This window comes from Leptopilina heterotoma, unplaced genomic scaffold, assembly GCF_015476425.1.
Source record: "Leptopilina heterotoma isolate Lh14 unplaced genomic scaffold, ASM1547642v1 Lhet_163, whole genome shotgun sequence".
In the NCBI taxonomy this organism is placed as follows: Eukaryota; Metazoa; Arthropoda; class Insecta; order Hymenoptera; family Figitidae; genus Leptopilina; species Leptopilina heterotoma.
In genome coordinates, this window is record NW_025110879.1 from 774,601 (window position 1) to 789,761 (window position 15,161).

Genomic DNA, 15,161 nt, shown 5'->3' on the forward strand with positions numbered 1-15,161 from the left:
GGCGAATGCGAGTACTCCTAACTTAAGTCGGCTGCAGCCGCAAAAGTAGGGACATGGAGGAAGAGTTTGTGAGTTAGAAGAGTTTAGTAGTGATGTGGAGGAGATTGTAAAGACCCGAAAGGGTATACAATGAAATCATACTTTACTTTAATAAAACTGATATGGGAAAATAAATAAATAAAGAGCAAAAAAGCTCGTGAAAAATAAACAACCCGATACAAATTTACCAGCTGAAAATTAAAAACCTGAGAGAAATAAAAATCCTGATAAAAATAAAAAACCTATTAAAAATTTAACTGACAAAAATTAAAAAAACCTTCGACAGAAATAAAAATCCTGCTAAAAATAAAAAACCTGATAAAAAAAGTCTCAAATAAAACAATATAAACTTGATCAAATTTTTAAATACAAATTTAATATAATTTCGTACAATTTGCAAAAACAAACGAAAAATTATTAAACAAATAATAAAATAATGTCTTAAATGTTCTAAAATAAACGAATTTCTAACAAAGAATAACAGAGAACATCTTCAGAAAAGAAAGTTAGTCAGAAAATGAAAAAAAACATTAATAACCGAGACTATGAAACGATTTCCGCAGGTGTGTTTCGAGAGAAGGGGAAAAATATGAAATAACAAAAAGAAAAAAAAAAGAAAAATTCGTCAAACAAAAAGAATGCGACGGGAAAATGAAAGAACAAATTGAGAGACGGTGAATATGCTAATTTATACAATCAAATCAACCAATTAGCATTGCGGAACAACGACACGTTTGGTGCTTCAAACGACACGATACCTGGAAAACGAAAATTGCATGTCTGGCAAAGAAATACTTGTTCCACTTTATATACACCAGAGGGTAGGAAAAAAATAATGGCTAAAATAAACTAAGAAAAAAAGAGAGAGAAAGAAGAAGAAAGTTGAAAAGAAATAAAAAATTTCTCGCACTGTCTTGTCCTTATGTTTCGAAAAGCAAATTCCAAATAGTGTGTTGTCTCCCCTTATATGTAATGTACTTTTTTTTCTTCCAACTTTGTCATGACAGATTCTTTTTCTCTAGTAATCGAAGTGAAAAACGTATATTCTGATCAGACACATATTTTACGTTTATAGAATTATGCAAATCATATCAACACCACACATATTGCAGAAATGGATTTCATAAGTTTCCCGCTGGCCACTTTTTTTTACCCGGTATTATTTTTTGCTAAGGGATCTCGGAAAAAAATTTATCAGATCCGACTGACTGTAAATTACATTTTCTACTTGAGTGACGAAATTATTTTTCTAATTTTAAAAGAACATATGGCTAATAATTACAATTCTAATGACGATACATATTATTACAATTATAACATAACAATATTTATTGTTGAATTAAAAATTTTTAACAAGCTTCCAACATTTTTTTTCAAAAAAGAAAATAATTCAACAATAAAAAAATTGTAATTAAAAAAAAAATTTTTTAATTCAACAAAATTAAATAAACAACGGAGGTTAAACTATTTAGACAACAATATATATTATTATAATTATAATAACAATATTAATTTAATAATAAACAACCCTACTCTATAGACTGTGGGGTGAAAGAGCCCCTATTTTAATTTTTACTCCATAAAATTGGAATTTCCAAAGTTTTTTTTTAAATTATACTTAAAGTTTATAAACTTTCAGTAGTTTTGATATAAAACCCAAATGTCTTTTTACCCCATGGTATTTTTACCCCACTCTATTCTATTAATTATGAATTGTAAAAATTAAAATATATTTTTTTTAGTTTAAATTTTTTAATACCTATAATATAATTTTTTGATGCCCTGAAACAAAATTCTCTCAATTTTTCCTATTTATATTATGTAAATATTTTTCTATGTACTTTATGGAGAAGAATATTTTTCACCCCGCTTGTGGTAATTATGTACATAAATTGTTTGCAGCAATTATAATAATAATTATTTTAAAACATTTTTCTTAAAGCAATGAGTGTTTGATTTAAAAAAAAAATTTCCTTTGAAAGTTAAACTTGAACTAATTTTCTTTCCCTACTGCTTTTTTTCTATTTCTCCTGAGAGAGAGAGAGAATACAAAGTCAGCCTTAAATAATCTAAATAAAAGTTTGCTAAAGTCAAATAAAACTTGTTTACTGTACATCAATCGGTTGCTGCTGGTTTAAAGTCCAGGTTTTTTTCTCTCTCTCTCTCTCTCTCTTTTAAAAGAGAGCTAAAAAGTTAGTAACAAAATGTAGGCTACAAAAATTCAACGCAAACTGTATTTAAAAAGAATATGTATTTCAAAAAGAAGAATTAGAAAACTAAAATTCATCAGGGTTAAATTATTCCTAAACGGTTCAATCTTACTTAAGCTTGTTAAATATCAATTTATTATTTGATTTTTAAAGTAAATATTATTATTTATTATTTTTCAAAAATTTCTATAAAATTCTTTGTAAAATTTAATTATTTTCATAATATTAATATCTATATTTTGATAAAATTCATCGAAGTAATTCAATTATTTTCCAAAATTTCAATAATTCAATTTTTTCAATTATTTTTCATAATTTTCATAAATTTTAATAAAATTATTCGCAGAAATTCAATTATTTTCAAAAATTTTAATAAAAATCTTCGAAAAAATTCAATTATTTTCAAAAATTTTAATAAAATTCATCGCAGGAATTCAATAATTTTCAAACATTTTACTAAAATTCTTCCAAGGATTCAATTATTTTAAAAGATAAAAAAATTTTAGTCAGGAATTCAATTATTTTCAAAAATTTCAATAAAATTCTTCGCAAAAAATTCAATTATTTTCATAATTTTCATAAATTTCAATAAAATTGTTCGCAGGGATTCTAATATTTTCAAATATGTTAAGTGTTGAAAAATAAGTAAAAATAAAAAATCCACTAAACTATTTAAAACTTTTATTTTGTACGTAACAACAAATTTACTCTTTTCCTTTTTATCCCTTTTTTCAAGGGATAAAGGATAAAACTTTATATTTTTTTGTATAAAATTCGTCACAGAAAGATTCGGAAAAAATAAAATCCGAAAAGTACTCCCACCGGTGTGTAAATTTCACTCCCTTCGAATTTTACACACTGCGGGAGAGAGAGAGAGAGAGAGAATAAGTGCCAAGTTGAAAATTTCCTCCGCTTAAAGAATAAAAAAAGCGCTCTTTAAATACCAAATGACAAACTTGGGAATACTTGAATTTTCTATTAGAGAGAAAGGAAATAAAGGGTTAAGCGTCCTATATATGAGAAATAAAAACAAGAACAGAGACAATACAATGAGAGTGAGAGATAGAAAGAAGTACAGAGACAGGGCCCGTGTAGAAATTTGTCGTGGCCTTCCTAGAAATAGACTACAGCTAGATAGCATTTGTCGTGGAAAATTATTCTGAAAAAACTGTCCTGGCCCCGAAATGTTAATGTACAGTTTTCCCCTTTATTTTCTTCGCTATGAAGACAGTCTAGAATCTGGCTAAAATTTGTCTAGGATACTGAATTGAAAATTCAGTACAAGTTCGTATAGCAGGTTGTCCAGGAATTAGCTAGGCACTGTCTAGGACGCTGACTTAAGAATTTAGTACAAGTTCGTGGAGAAGGTGGCTCTGAGAGTCTACTAAGCTAGCAGACGAAATCAGTTCTTGACGTAGTGCTTGATGAAAAGAATCCAACAGTCTACAATTGTAACTCATCTTGTTGTGAAGATAAAATCAAATTTATAAATCTAGTGAAAAGTTTTCAGTTTTCCATTTCTGAACAGGGACAGTGTACAAGTTTAAATATATTACAGCGAAAAGAAGATTTATTAGAAAAAGGACATGTGATGTCATCATTCATAGTCTCAGATTGTTTTTCATATTATAATGTTCATAATAAGTAACCCAGTGGGAAATTTGCAACCGGCGCGGATCCTCGCCTGTACCGACGCCGGAGTAGTGGTACTGGCTGGGAACCGCCTGCCTACCGCCCGAGAACTGGTATTCTACCGAAAGATGACTTGGCCAGGAGCTGGCTGGCCATCCGTCTCGGAACTGGCATTCTACCGCCCGGTAACCGGCCGCGAAGAGCCGTTCCGTGTATAATTCAACCGGCTGGGACCCGGCACTGTACCGACTGCGGATCTTTCATTTCCTAGCCAGATGTGCGCTGGCAATGCTGGCATTCTACCGCCTGACAACCGGCTCGGATCAAAATGATAATTTCAACAAATATCAATAAAAAAATAATAATTAATTGCAAAAGATAAATACTGATGACAATTCATTGACAGTTCACTTATCACATTTTTTTATTTCTTTATACACTTAAACGCAATTTTTTATTACATACACATTTGAAAAATCCTAACGCTTGGAGGTACGAACCTACGCCTATGCTACGCTCGCATGGAACTCTCAAATCTTAAATGCTTTCAAGTCTCACTAGCTAAAATGAAAATTGTAAAATTACTACGCGGCAATAAATAATAAAATATTTTAATATTTCGTTTAAAAAGGAACTTGTTAAAATTGTTATTTTATTATTAAATTTTTTAATATTTTATTACTTAATTATTAATAATTGAATGAAATTTGAATGCACAACACATTTTTTTAATTATTTAATTTGCAGAAAAGTGTCAATAAATAATTACTTGATATATTGTTTAAATTAAAAAGAGATTATTAATTAATTAACAATAAATTAATTAATTAATAATCTGTTTTTTATATATTTATTTAATGTGTTATTGTGTTATTTATTGTAGGTATTATTATATATTGAACACATTTTCTTTCAAGTTAATATATTATTTATTAAAAATTATTTATTTAATTGCACATTAATAAAGTTGGATTTTTATAAACATAATGAAAAATTTAAGTTTTTTATATTCTTCCTTTGCATCAATACAATTAATTTATTTATTGGTTAAATAATAATAATAATATTATAATAAATGCAATTAGTTATTGTAATAATTAATTAGTTATGATATATATAATAAAATAAATTTATGATTATACTGATAATGTGAACTATAACAATAAATGACGAGATCTGCAGTCGGATCCGCCCTAGCACCGAGCCAGTACAGACCTAACATCCGTCATTCTTCCGACGCCCGTAGAAGAATGAAATCCGCAGGCGGAACAAATCCAGTACCGCGCCAGTACTGACGAAAGTAGAAAGGCGGATCCGAAAGTCGAAGCCTAATCTGTTCCGACGAAGTTGAAGTCCACAATGTTGATCAACGAAAAAAATTTATTTAATGCAATCAAGTATTATTTTTAATTGAATATTTGATTGTAAAATAATTATTATCAAAAGCGTAAACATCAATCTTTCTTTTCTAAATATTTTTGTGTCAATATTGCTGCGTAATTTTTAATTAATTTACTTAGTGAAAAATTCTTTTTCGTTGATCAACGTTGTGGACTTCAACTTGATTCTGTTCCGCGCCGGTTGAATTTTGGGATCCGAATCGGTACAAAACATCGGTACTGGCGGTCCGCACGGGCGCGGATCCCAGGCGGTTGTAAACTCCGACATTCGTCCGACTTTTCCTCCTGGGAATAAAACTTTGGTAATTTTAAGTGAATTTTTTGTGATTGCAACAATATAATATACAATTAATTTTATTATCGGTATACAAGTACGAATCTTTATAGTGAATGTGTTTGTGTTTTAAAGAAAAAATACAATGTAGCAAAATATGTTACAATTAATTTCAAAAATAATTGTAAGAGAAATTGTGATAATAACAAATACTTTTGTATTACTCTTTTGTTTGTTTAAAAGTTAAACAAACAAAAGAGTAAAGTTGAAAAATATTTTTTTATTATTTATAAACCTAAAAATTATGCCCAGTATGTAGAAACTGCTTATTTTAATATCCAGGAACTGGCTAGGAATGATTTATTTTACTAGACAAGGACTAGACAAAATAACTGTACAAAATCTTGACGTTGCTAGCGTTACATCCCTCGTTCAAGCCTGTCCATTTTTCCCATCTAGTTGCTAGATTGAATCTAGCGCAACTGGACAGTTTCTCATACACTTCCACGCTAAATTTCTACACGGGGGTGGTCACAAGATTCAGTTTATCAATTTCCCAGACATTTCCCTGACAATTTACTGACATTAAAATTATTTTCCCTGACAAAATTCTTTTCACAGGAAAATATGAAAGTTTACGGAAAATGAAGAAAATTTATGAAATTTAATCATTTCTAAAAAATTACAATTATAACCCTTCCCGCATTCAATTATTTTCTATATAATTTTCAACTATAAACTTCATCTTTAAATCAATTATGTATTTTAAATAATTTTCTAAAAGTTCTTCGAGAATTAAATTATTTGAATACGAAAATTCAATTTTTTATAATAATTGTAACTGTCCAAGTTTTTTCTTAAGTTTATTAAGGTATAATATTTTCAAAAATTAAAATAATAAAATTTTTGAAGAATTTTAATTATAAATATGACCATGATTTCTCCAAAATTTTAACAAGTCCAAAAAAGTAAATTCTTTTTTGCTTTATTCGAAGACAGTTAAATTTGAAATAATTACTATATAAAAAAATGCTAAGAATTAAGTAGTTTTTAAAAATATTTTAATGTAATTTTTCCAAAACAATTGAATTTCTTAAAAGAGTTTTTATATTATTAAAAAAAGGTAATTCATTTTTTGATGAATTTTAATGAAATATTTTGAACATGATTTTTTTAACCAAAATGTTAAAAATGATTTTCAACAATTTTAATGTTATTATTTTTATTGTCTGCATTTGAATTTTTGGAAATATATGTAATTAAAAATCTTTAAAATAATTGAATTTTAAAAAATTAAAATTAATTTAATAATTTCAAAAATTTCCAATTAAAATTGTTTAAAAGTTGATTTTCAAGAATAATAAGGGAAAGGCTTGCAAGTTGTCCGGCTAGCAGGTTGTCGCACTTGCGTTATTTTTTATTGTAGAAATGCCATAATTAAAAACGCGACTGATATTGTTGTCAAATGATTAGTTATTACTTTTTATGATCTTTTGGAGCAAAAAGAAGCAATAAAAATGTTATTGTAAAACAAATTCTGAAATTGACTTGTGGAAAGTTGAAGAATTAAAAATGTGACTTTATCATTTGCTTACAAATGAAATATTTTGATGGATAATTTAAGTTACAATTTTTTTCTGAGTTGCTTTTTTAATCAATTTTGATAATCCAAAAGGAATTTTTAAAATATCATGAATTAATATTTTTTTCTTCGATTTAAAAATTGAGTTCAAAATTGCAGGTTGACTCACTTTACGGTTTGCAGGTCCAAAATGCGAATCCGCAATGATAATTTGAAGTAAATTTACACGATTTCCGAAATTTCAGTTTTTTTTTCACATATCTTGCTTTTCATTTAATTTTCAATTGAAAAAAAAATTTTATTTTTCAAAAATATTTTTTATTTAAAAAAAATTTTATTTATTAATAAATTGTTTAAAAAATTTATTTAATGTTCAAAAACATTAAATGTAAGTGAAATTTAATAAATTTATAGGAGTTGTTCCATATTATTATCAATTTTTCAAGGTGGGTCAACCTGCAAGCCTAAATTTCGAAACGTTGATTTTACATCATTTTTAAAATTTGATGTAAACATTTTATTTTTTGACAATTTGAATTATCTGTAGGTCAAATTTGTAGCTTTTTAGGTCCTCTTTCCGATGGTATGTTCGTATAAATTATTAATTATTTTTTTTTTAATGAGTTATGAACAAAAAAGCTTAGGTATAACAACCTGCAAGCCTTTCCCCTAATTAAATTTAAAATAAAATTATTTTCAAATATAAAAAAGTCGAATAATTCATATAGAAAAAAATGAATGAAATATTTATGTTACAGAATCGCACACTGCCAATGGAGGAAGAAAAAAGGTCGACAGCGGAGATCTGTGGTCGCTAGAAAAGCTGCTAGCTGCAGCTGCAGCTGCGGCGACTGCACATGCAGCGGTCCCTGCAACTGCGGCCAGCAATTGCAGCGCCAGCACAAAATCAACACAATCCTAAAAGAAATCGGCGATGCAGAACGTGGCCGGCGATTATTATCAACGTGCGCCGAGATGCTGTCCGCCAAATCGGTCAATTTCATCATCATCAGGAACGGACAGAATCAAACTTTCAAATACAGGAGGTGGTGGTGCTGGTGGTGGAACTCGTGGTGGCGCGGAATTGCTTTGCTGTTGTTGCAGCTGCAGCAACTCAACGTCAACAAAAACACCAGGTTTTCTTGCGAGTCTTGGCGTTTGCATTCTCGTACTTGGTTACACGTTACTCGGAGCTTTCGCCTTCATGGCCCTCGAGGGCGGACTCAAGTCGGTGAGTGAGTCTTCTTTTTCATATCGATCCTTCTTCATCCCTCCCTCGTCCCTTCATCTTGTCTCTGTGCGTTTTTTTCCATCCCTCGTCTTCTTTCACAATACTTTGCTCATTCTTCTTTTTTATTCTCCCTTTTCCCCACCAACGAACTCTATCTCGTGTAATTTTCACGTAGAAAGTAAAAAATAAAAAAGAAACACAAAATGTACGAGATACGTTATAGCAAAGTCAGAGTCCTCTTAAAATGAGAACACTTCAATAATCCACCATTCCTCTCCTCCTCCTCCTCTTCTTCTTATTCGTCTTCCTTTCTCCCACCGCAGTCCTCAATCCACAATTCTCGGCTTAGCAATTCATTTTCCCCGGTAATCGCGTTTTGCAGATGAAAAAACACTGCTCTCAATTCGCCCAAGCTTTCTAGTTTTATATATATATAGAGAAAGTAGTAAAACAAAAATTATAATGGTACAAGGTAAATAAGGTATAAATAGTCAAGTAGGTTTCATTTTCATTTGTGGAAATTTTTCTGTTCAACTTCTTCCCGCCCATTCAATGGTATACGGTTACGAAAAAAATATACAATTTCGCGTAAAATTGAACCAATCTTGGGGGAGCAATTCCACCGCAAGATTGGGCCAATATTAGTCCACGTCTGGGAATTTCAGAAATCAATGAAAAGCCTCGAAATTCAAAAAGTAAGAAACAAGTTAGAGAAAAGAGGAAAAAAATGGAAAAAGAAAGAAAAAAAGAAGAATGAGATATAAAGAAAGAAAAACTAAATAAAATTACTATAATTATTTTGGTCAATGTCTTTATTTAAATTTCAAACAAAAATTCTTAAAAAGCGGACATTCAATTTTTAATAAGCAATAAAAATAATATTCTATTTATTAACTGATGTTAGTAAATACGAGCAATAAATACATATCTTCAAAAATATTTTCAAGAATTTTTAACTAAAATTCTTCTCTAAATCAACTATTTTTAATAATTTTCGATTAAGTTTTTTTAAGAATTTTCAAATACATTTGTTTACTCTCTAAATATGAATTAGTTAAAAATATAAATGATTTAGAAGCAGAAAATCAGTCACTAATTCAAATAGTAATATTTCTACTTTCAATTATTCATAAATTCTTTAATTAAATATATATTAAAAAATAAAAACTTCTAATAATGTAAAAAAAATATTCAATTAAACTTTTTAAAAAAAAATTTATTTCAAAATTCAATTATTTCTAAAAATTCACGCTATATTGCTTTTAATATTCAATTATTATTTAAAATTTTAACTGAAATTCATCTTTAAATTAATTTTTATTACAAAATTCTTCTAAGAATTAAATTATTTAAGTACAAAAATAAATAATTTATTGAATGATTTTTAAAATAATTAAATTCTTTGGACGAATTTTAATACACTGTAAAAAATTTAGGGAGTTAACGGACTCGGGAGTTAGCATTTGGGTGTGAAATTTTAACTCTCTTTATTTAACTCCCCTGGCATTAACTCCCCAATGGGTGCGACTTTTATAGACCCCCCGGGGGAGTTGAAATTTAACTCCCTTTTTTTACAGTGTAAGATTTTTAAGAATAAATACATTTTTCAAGAAATATGATTAAAATTGTATTAAAAATAATTAACATTCTGCGATGAGTTTTATTATTTGTGAAAAAAATTTAATTTCTAAAAAGAATTTTACTATTTTAGAATACCTATAATTAAATTTCTGCGAAGAAATTTATTGCTCTTAAAAATATTTGAATTTCTGCAATAATTTGTAATTTCTCCAAAATTAAATTTAGTTTTTAGTGCTTTTAACAAAAATTCTTTCATAAATCCATTATTTTTAAGAATTCTTGAAAAAGTTCTTTGAGAAGTTAAAAATATGCAAAATTCAGATATTTAAAGATTATATTTTGAAACGCTTTTCAAACTCTTAATTATTTAAAAAATTTACGCTATAATGCTTTTAATATTTAATTATTATTTAAAATTTAAACTAAAATTCATTTTCAAATCAATTTTTATTAGAAAATTCTACTAGAATTCAATTATTTAAATACAAAAAAAATAATTTATTGAATAATTGAATGTTTCTTGAAATTTAAATCTCATATAGTATTTTATCAACAAATTTTTAAATAATTGATTTCTTTTGAGAAACAATAATAAAATTTTTAAGAATAATTACATTTTTCAAGGAATTCGATTAAAATTGTATTTAAATTAATTGAAATTCTGCAATGAGTTTTATTATTTATGAAAATAATTGAATTCCTAAAAAGAATTTTATTATTTACGAAAATAATTGAATCCTTTTAAAAATTTTATTTGAAAATAATTGAATTTCTGTGAAATTTTTATTATTTAGAGGAGAACGGGGCGAGGCAGCCAATTGCTTCTTATCTCCGCATAATTTTTTCAAATCGTGCGCTATTGATAATGTAGACTGCTTATGGTAGTTTACTTTAGTTGCTAACAGATGGGCATTATTGCTGCAGCAGTTTAGCAATGACAGTATCATGTATGAAAACAGACTTTTTGGATGTAACTTTTCTAAGAGTTATTTTGGTGATTTTAGTTAATAGAGTTACACGAATAAAATTCTTGTATAGTGATTTTCAATGCAGAATTTAGTGCCGAAGACGATGGTGTTAATAGAATTGCGATATTTTTAATATTACGGGTTTTGTGAATGTTTTCTTAAAAAAGTACTCGTGGGGTTAGGCAGCCAACGCTAAATTTTTCGTCTTTTTGTGTTGATTTTATTGGTTCTTCTAAATGTTTTCTCTTTTTTCCTACTCCAATACATTTTAAAGTTAACATTGAATTTTATAAACCATTTTTTAAGAATAACAAATTTATATTTCCTTAAAATGTTAAATTGAATTTAATTAATGTTATTATTATAATATTATTCAAATGTAAATTTTTGAAGTTTACTAACAAAATAAAAGTAAGTTAAGTACAACTACCTTGTTATGTTTCATTAATTTTAACTTTAAGTTATGTTTTTTTAACTATTAAAATAGTTGCGGCCGCCTCACCCCACGTTTTTGCAAATATGCCAAAATGTGGTCCTTTGGGAAAAGAGTTGTAGAAATTTTTAAGTGCAACCTACGTCAAAATGTTCTATGGCGATTTTTTAGCCAAAAAGACAAGCTTTCTAACGCGATATTAAAATTGAAAAAACCTATTTAAATAACTGCCTCGCAAACCAAAATGTGACGTCTTGGCTGCCTCGCCCCGTTCTCCTCTACCCAAACAGCACATGATATTTCCTAAATATTTCCTGAATATTTCACTGAAAGATTGAAATATTTCAGTGCAAGGTCCTTGAAATATTTCTGCAAACAGGAAAATGTCCGCCTATGTGGAAACATTGAGGCAAAAGTTGAGAATATATTTCATTGAAATATTTTGGAAATATTCAACTGAAATGATGCGCACTGGTCGAACTCAGTTTCTATGGCCTGTAGATGAGCTGCGCAGTAGTTTTTGGCTTACTATATCCTATGGGTTTTAAAATATTTCAGAAAATTCCTATTGGTTTCAGGTGTTTAACAAATTTTTTAATTTTTTCCACCGAAATATTTTCACAATATTGCAGAATCTTTATGTATAATATTGCAGGAATATTTCAATGAAATATTTTCTCAACTTTCGCGTCAATATTTCCACAGAAGCGGACATTTTCCTGTTTGCAGAAATATTTCAAGAACCTTGCACTGAAATATTTCAATCTTTCAGTGAAATATTCAGGAAATATTTAGGAAATATCATGTGCTGTATGGGTATAAGAAAATAATAATTAAATGTTTGCGTACACTGAAAAAAATATATTTATGGTACTGCCAATAAATATGGTCAATTCTCACACATTAATATTGGAGGATATGGAACAGCCATACAGTATTGCTGTTTCAGCCATACGCAGTGTAGAACAGTTATATGTATGTGAGAGACAGTAATATGTATGTAAAGAACACCAATACTGTATTTGAAGAACAGAAATACGTATAACCATAAGAGTATGACAAAATCGACAATATCATTTTTTTCAGTGTAGAATTATATCAACAATTATTGTTTTAAATAATTGAATTCTTTTGGAAAATTTTATTAAAATATTAGATATTGAAAATCATTGTTTGAATTCACGAAAATTTTTAGAAATAATTGAATTTTGGAGAAGAATTTTATTATTTTTAAAGATAATTGAAATTTTGACCAGAATTTTTTTTAAATTTTTTAACATAATTGAATTTTATTACTTTTGAAAAAAATGAAATTAAATTTCTGCAATCATTTGTAATTTCTCTAAAACTCTCCAAATTATATCGTATAATTTACGAACTTTTCGTCCTTTTTTCAATCAAATTACGGACTTTACGGACCTCACTGCAAAAATAGGTGTCTTTTTTGATATCTGAAAATAAGATGTAAGATGGAAAAATGGTATCTTACATCTTAAAATAAGATATTTTATAAAGCATCTTACTGATATTTAAGATGCTTTATACGTTTTAGCAGTGATGAAGATATTTCTTCCATCTTAGAAAAGTAAGATACTTTTGTATGCTCTTTAAAGTATCTATTAAATTAAGATGTTTCTGTTGCAATAAGATGTTTATAGCGATAAGTTACTTGAGAGTCGTAAGATGCGCCATAAGTGTAAGTTACTAAAAACTAAGATACATATAAAGTGTTTTCCATAAGAGCCCATAGTTAACCTCAAAACTTTTTGCCTAAAAAATACCATAGAAAATGTGTACGAAGATACTTTTAACATCTTAAATTAAGATGTTTCAAGTAACTAAAAAGTATCTACCAAAACATCTTAGAAATGACTACCAGAACATCTTAAATTAAGATACTTCTTTTTGCAGTGCTTTTTTAAAAAAAAACTGACTTTTACGGACTTTAAGCAAATTTACGGACTTTTACGAAATTTATAGACCTATGGAGTATTCGAGCCCTGCAAGTTATCATTTATATTTGCAGTATATCATTTTATAAAAGTAATTTTAAAAAATCAGATTTACGAAAATAGTTTAATTGTAGCGAAGAATTTTATTACTTTTTTATATTTGTATTTCAGAGAACTTGTAATGAATCAACACAATTTTTAATCGAAGACTTTTCTTCAAAAAGTTATATTCGAAACGAAAATCGTTTCTTAAGAGCAATATATTTTTTTTTTGCTGATGAAACAAGTTTTGTTGAATTAAAAAAAATTTTATTGACTTTACAAAGAAGTGTGAGCTTTGATGTTATATACGGTCAGAGAGGGGGTTTGGCTTGAGCCACGGTCATGGACTGACGTGTTTATAAACGCTCTGTAAATTTAATGATTCGTTTTATTCTGTATACATTTTCACGCAGTTTTCGTGGTTTTTGTTTTTTTTTAATTGTGTCTGGTCTTGTTTGTGAGTGTTCCTTTCTGTTTGTGCGGAGTGGCAGAATATCACTTGATCATGGAGTCCAATCTTGCTAGTGTCATCACTCAACTGTCGACCGAGATTAAAGCATTAACGGCTTCACAAGCAAAGTTGATTTTGGACGTGAATGCATCTTGTGCTGCATCGGCTGATGTAGCAAAAAACCTGGGTTCTTTTACGGACAAGATTAATTCTATGGAAAGTGATCTTGAATTTTTCATGCGAAAGGAAAGAGCGAAAAACATTTTAATTTTTAATTTAACCGACAACGATGAAAATAATAGTGATTTGTTCTCAGTCGTTTCCTCGACCTTTAAAAGTGTTGGTTTAACAATACCAGACTTGGCCTTGAATGAGGTCTATAGACTGGGAAAAACAATGAGTAATCGTCCCATTTTAGTTAAATTTATTTCTTCTCGGTGGGTCAAAACTGTATTTACGAAGGTGACTAATTTCCGCAATCTTAATATTTCTATCGCAAATGATCGTTCCCCTCAGGAAAGAAAAAAGAGGAAGGAAATGCTAAGTCGTATCCATACTCTTAAGGAAGCAGGAATCACAGCCACTATGAAAAACTCGAGTATCTTTGTGGATGGAGTTCGTTTGTTGGATGATGACCCCAGATTCAATAAAATTTCGAAAGAAACTGATTTCACAGCAGAGCAGGATAAACCACGAGATGATTTTCCTCCGAAGAAGGCGAATAAACCGGGCCGTCAAAAAAAGTTATCCCTAGCAGATGAGACTCCTAATAGGTCAATGGATTATTTTCTCAGGAACGCAGAAGACACGCCCAAAACCACGAAGACCGTGAGAGAGCTTCGATCTCAGAAGGCTTAACAATTATTTAGTCCATATGCTAATCCCGGGCTCAGTAATACATATCATTCATCTCATTCAATAAATCTCGAAAGGCTAATTTTTTGGAATCTGCATGGTGCTGAGAATCTGGAAGACATCAAGACTACCTTCAAAGAGGGGGATATTCTGTGCCTTTGCGAAACCTGGGCGGAGTCTACCAGCGGTTTTTCGGGGAGATTTTCCAAGGATTTGCTGGTGTTCTGTTCCCCGGCTGTTAGGAGAGAGAAGAGGGGAAGAGCTGGTGGGGGACTTGCGATTGTGTTAAGTGGGAAATTTTATTCAACTAATTTAATAGCAGCGAAGCAAGAGTATATCATTCTACAGGTAACCACAAATCATATGTCTTTCGTCATTTGTACAGTATACATTACTCCCGACAGCGACTTATCGTGTTTCCTCGATGATCTTTTCATTGTAATTAACTCTATTCGTTCGTCCTTTCCACATTTCCCTTTTTTCATCGGAGGCGATTTTAACTGTCGAATTG

At 29.0% G+C, this 15,161-nt stretch overlaps 1 protein-coding gene and 1 long non-coding RNA gene across 8 annotated transcripts in view; one reads left to right on the forward strand and one right to left on the reverse strand.

Annotated features, from left to right (window-relative positions):
- Window positions 1–15,161, forward strand: part of LOC122499052 — a 174,458-nt gene that overhangs the window by 108,362 nt on the left and 50,935 nt on the right. For all 7 annotated transcript variants that reach the window (XM_043607111.1, XM_043607109.1, XM_043607116.1 and 4 more), the window contains exon 3: window positions 7,896–8,368. In XM_043607111.1, coding sequence (XP_043463046.1) covers window positions 8,072–8,368 — 297 coding nt within the window. In that variant the 5' untranslated portion in view covers window positions 7,896–8,071. The remainder of the gene's footprint in view (window positions 1–7,895; window positions 8,369–15,161) is intronic.
- Window positions 1–15,161, reverse strand: part of LOC122499053 — a 100,346-nt gene that overhangs the window by 61,059 nt on the left and 24,126 nt on the right. The gene's annotated exons all lie outside the window — the stretch shown is intronic.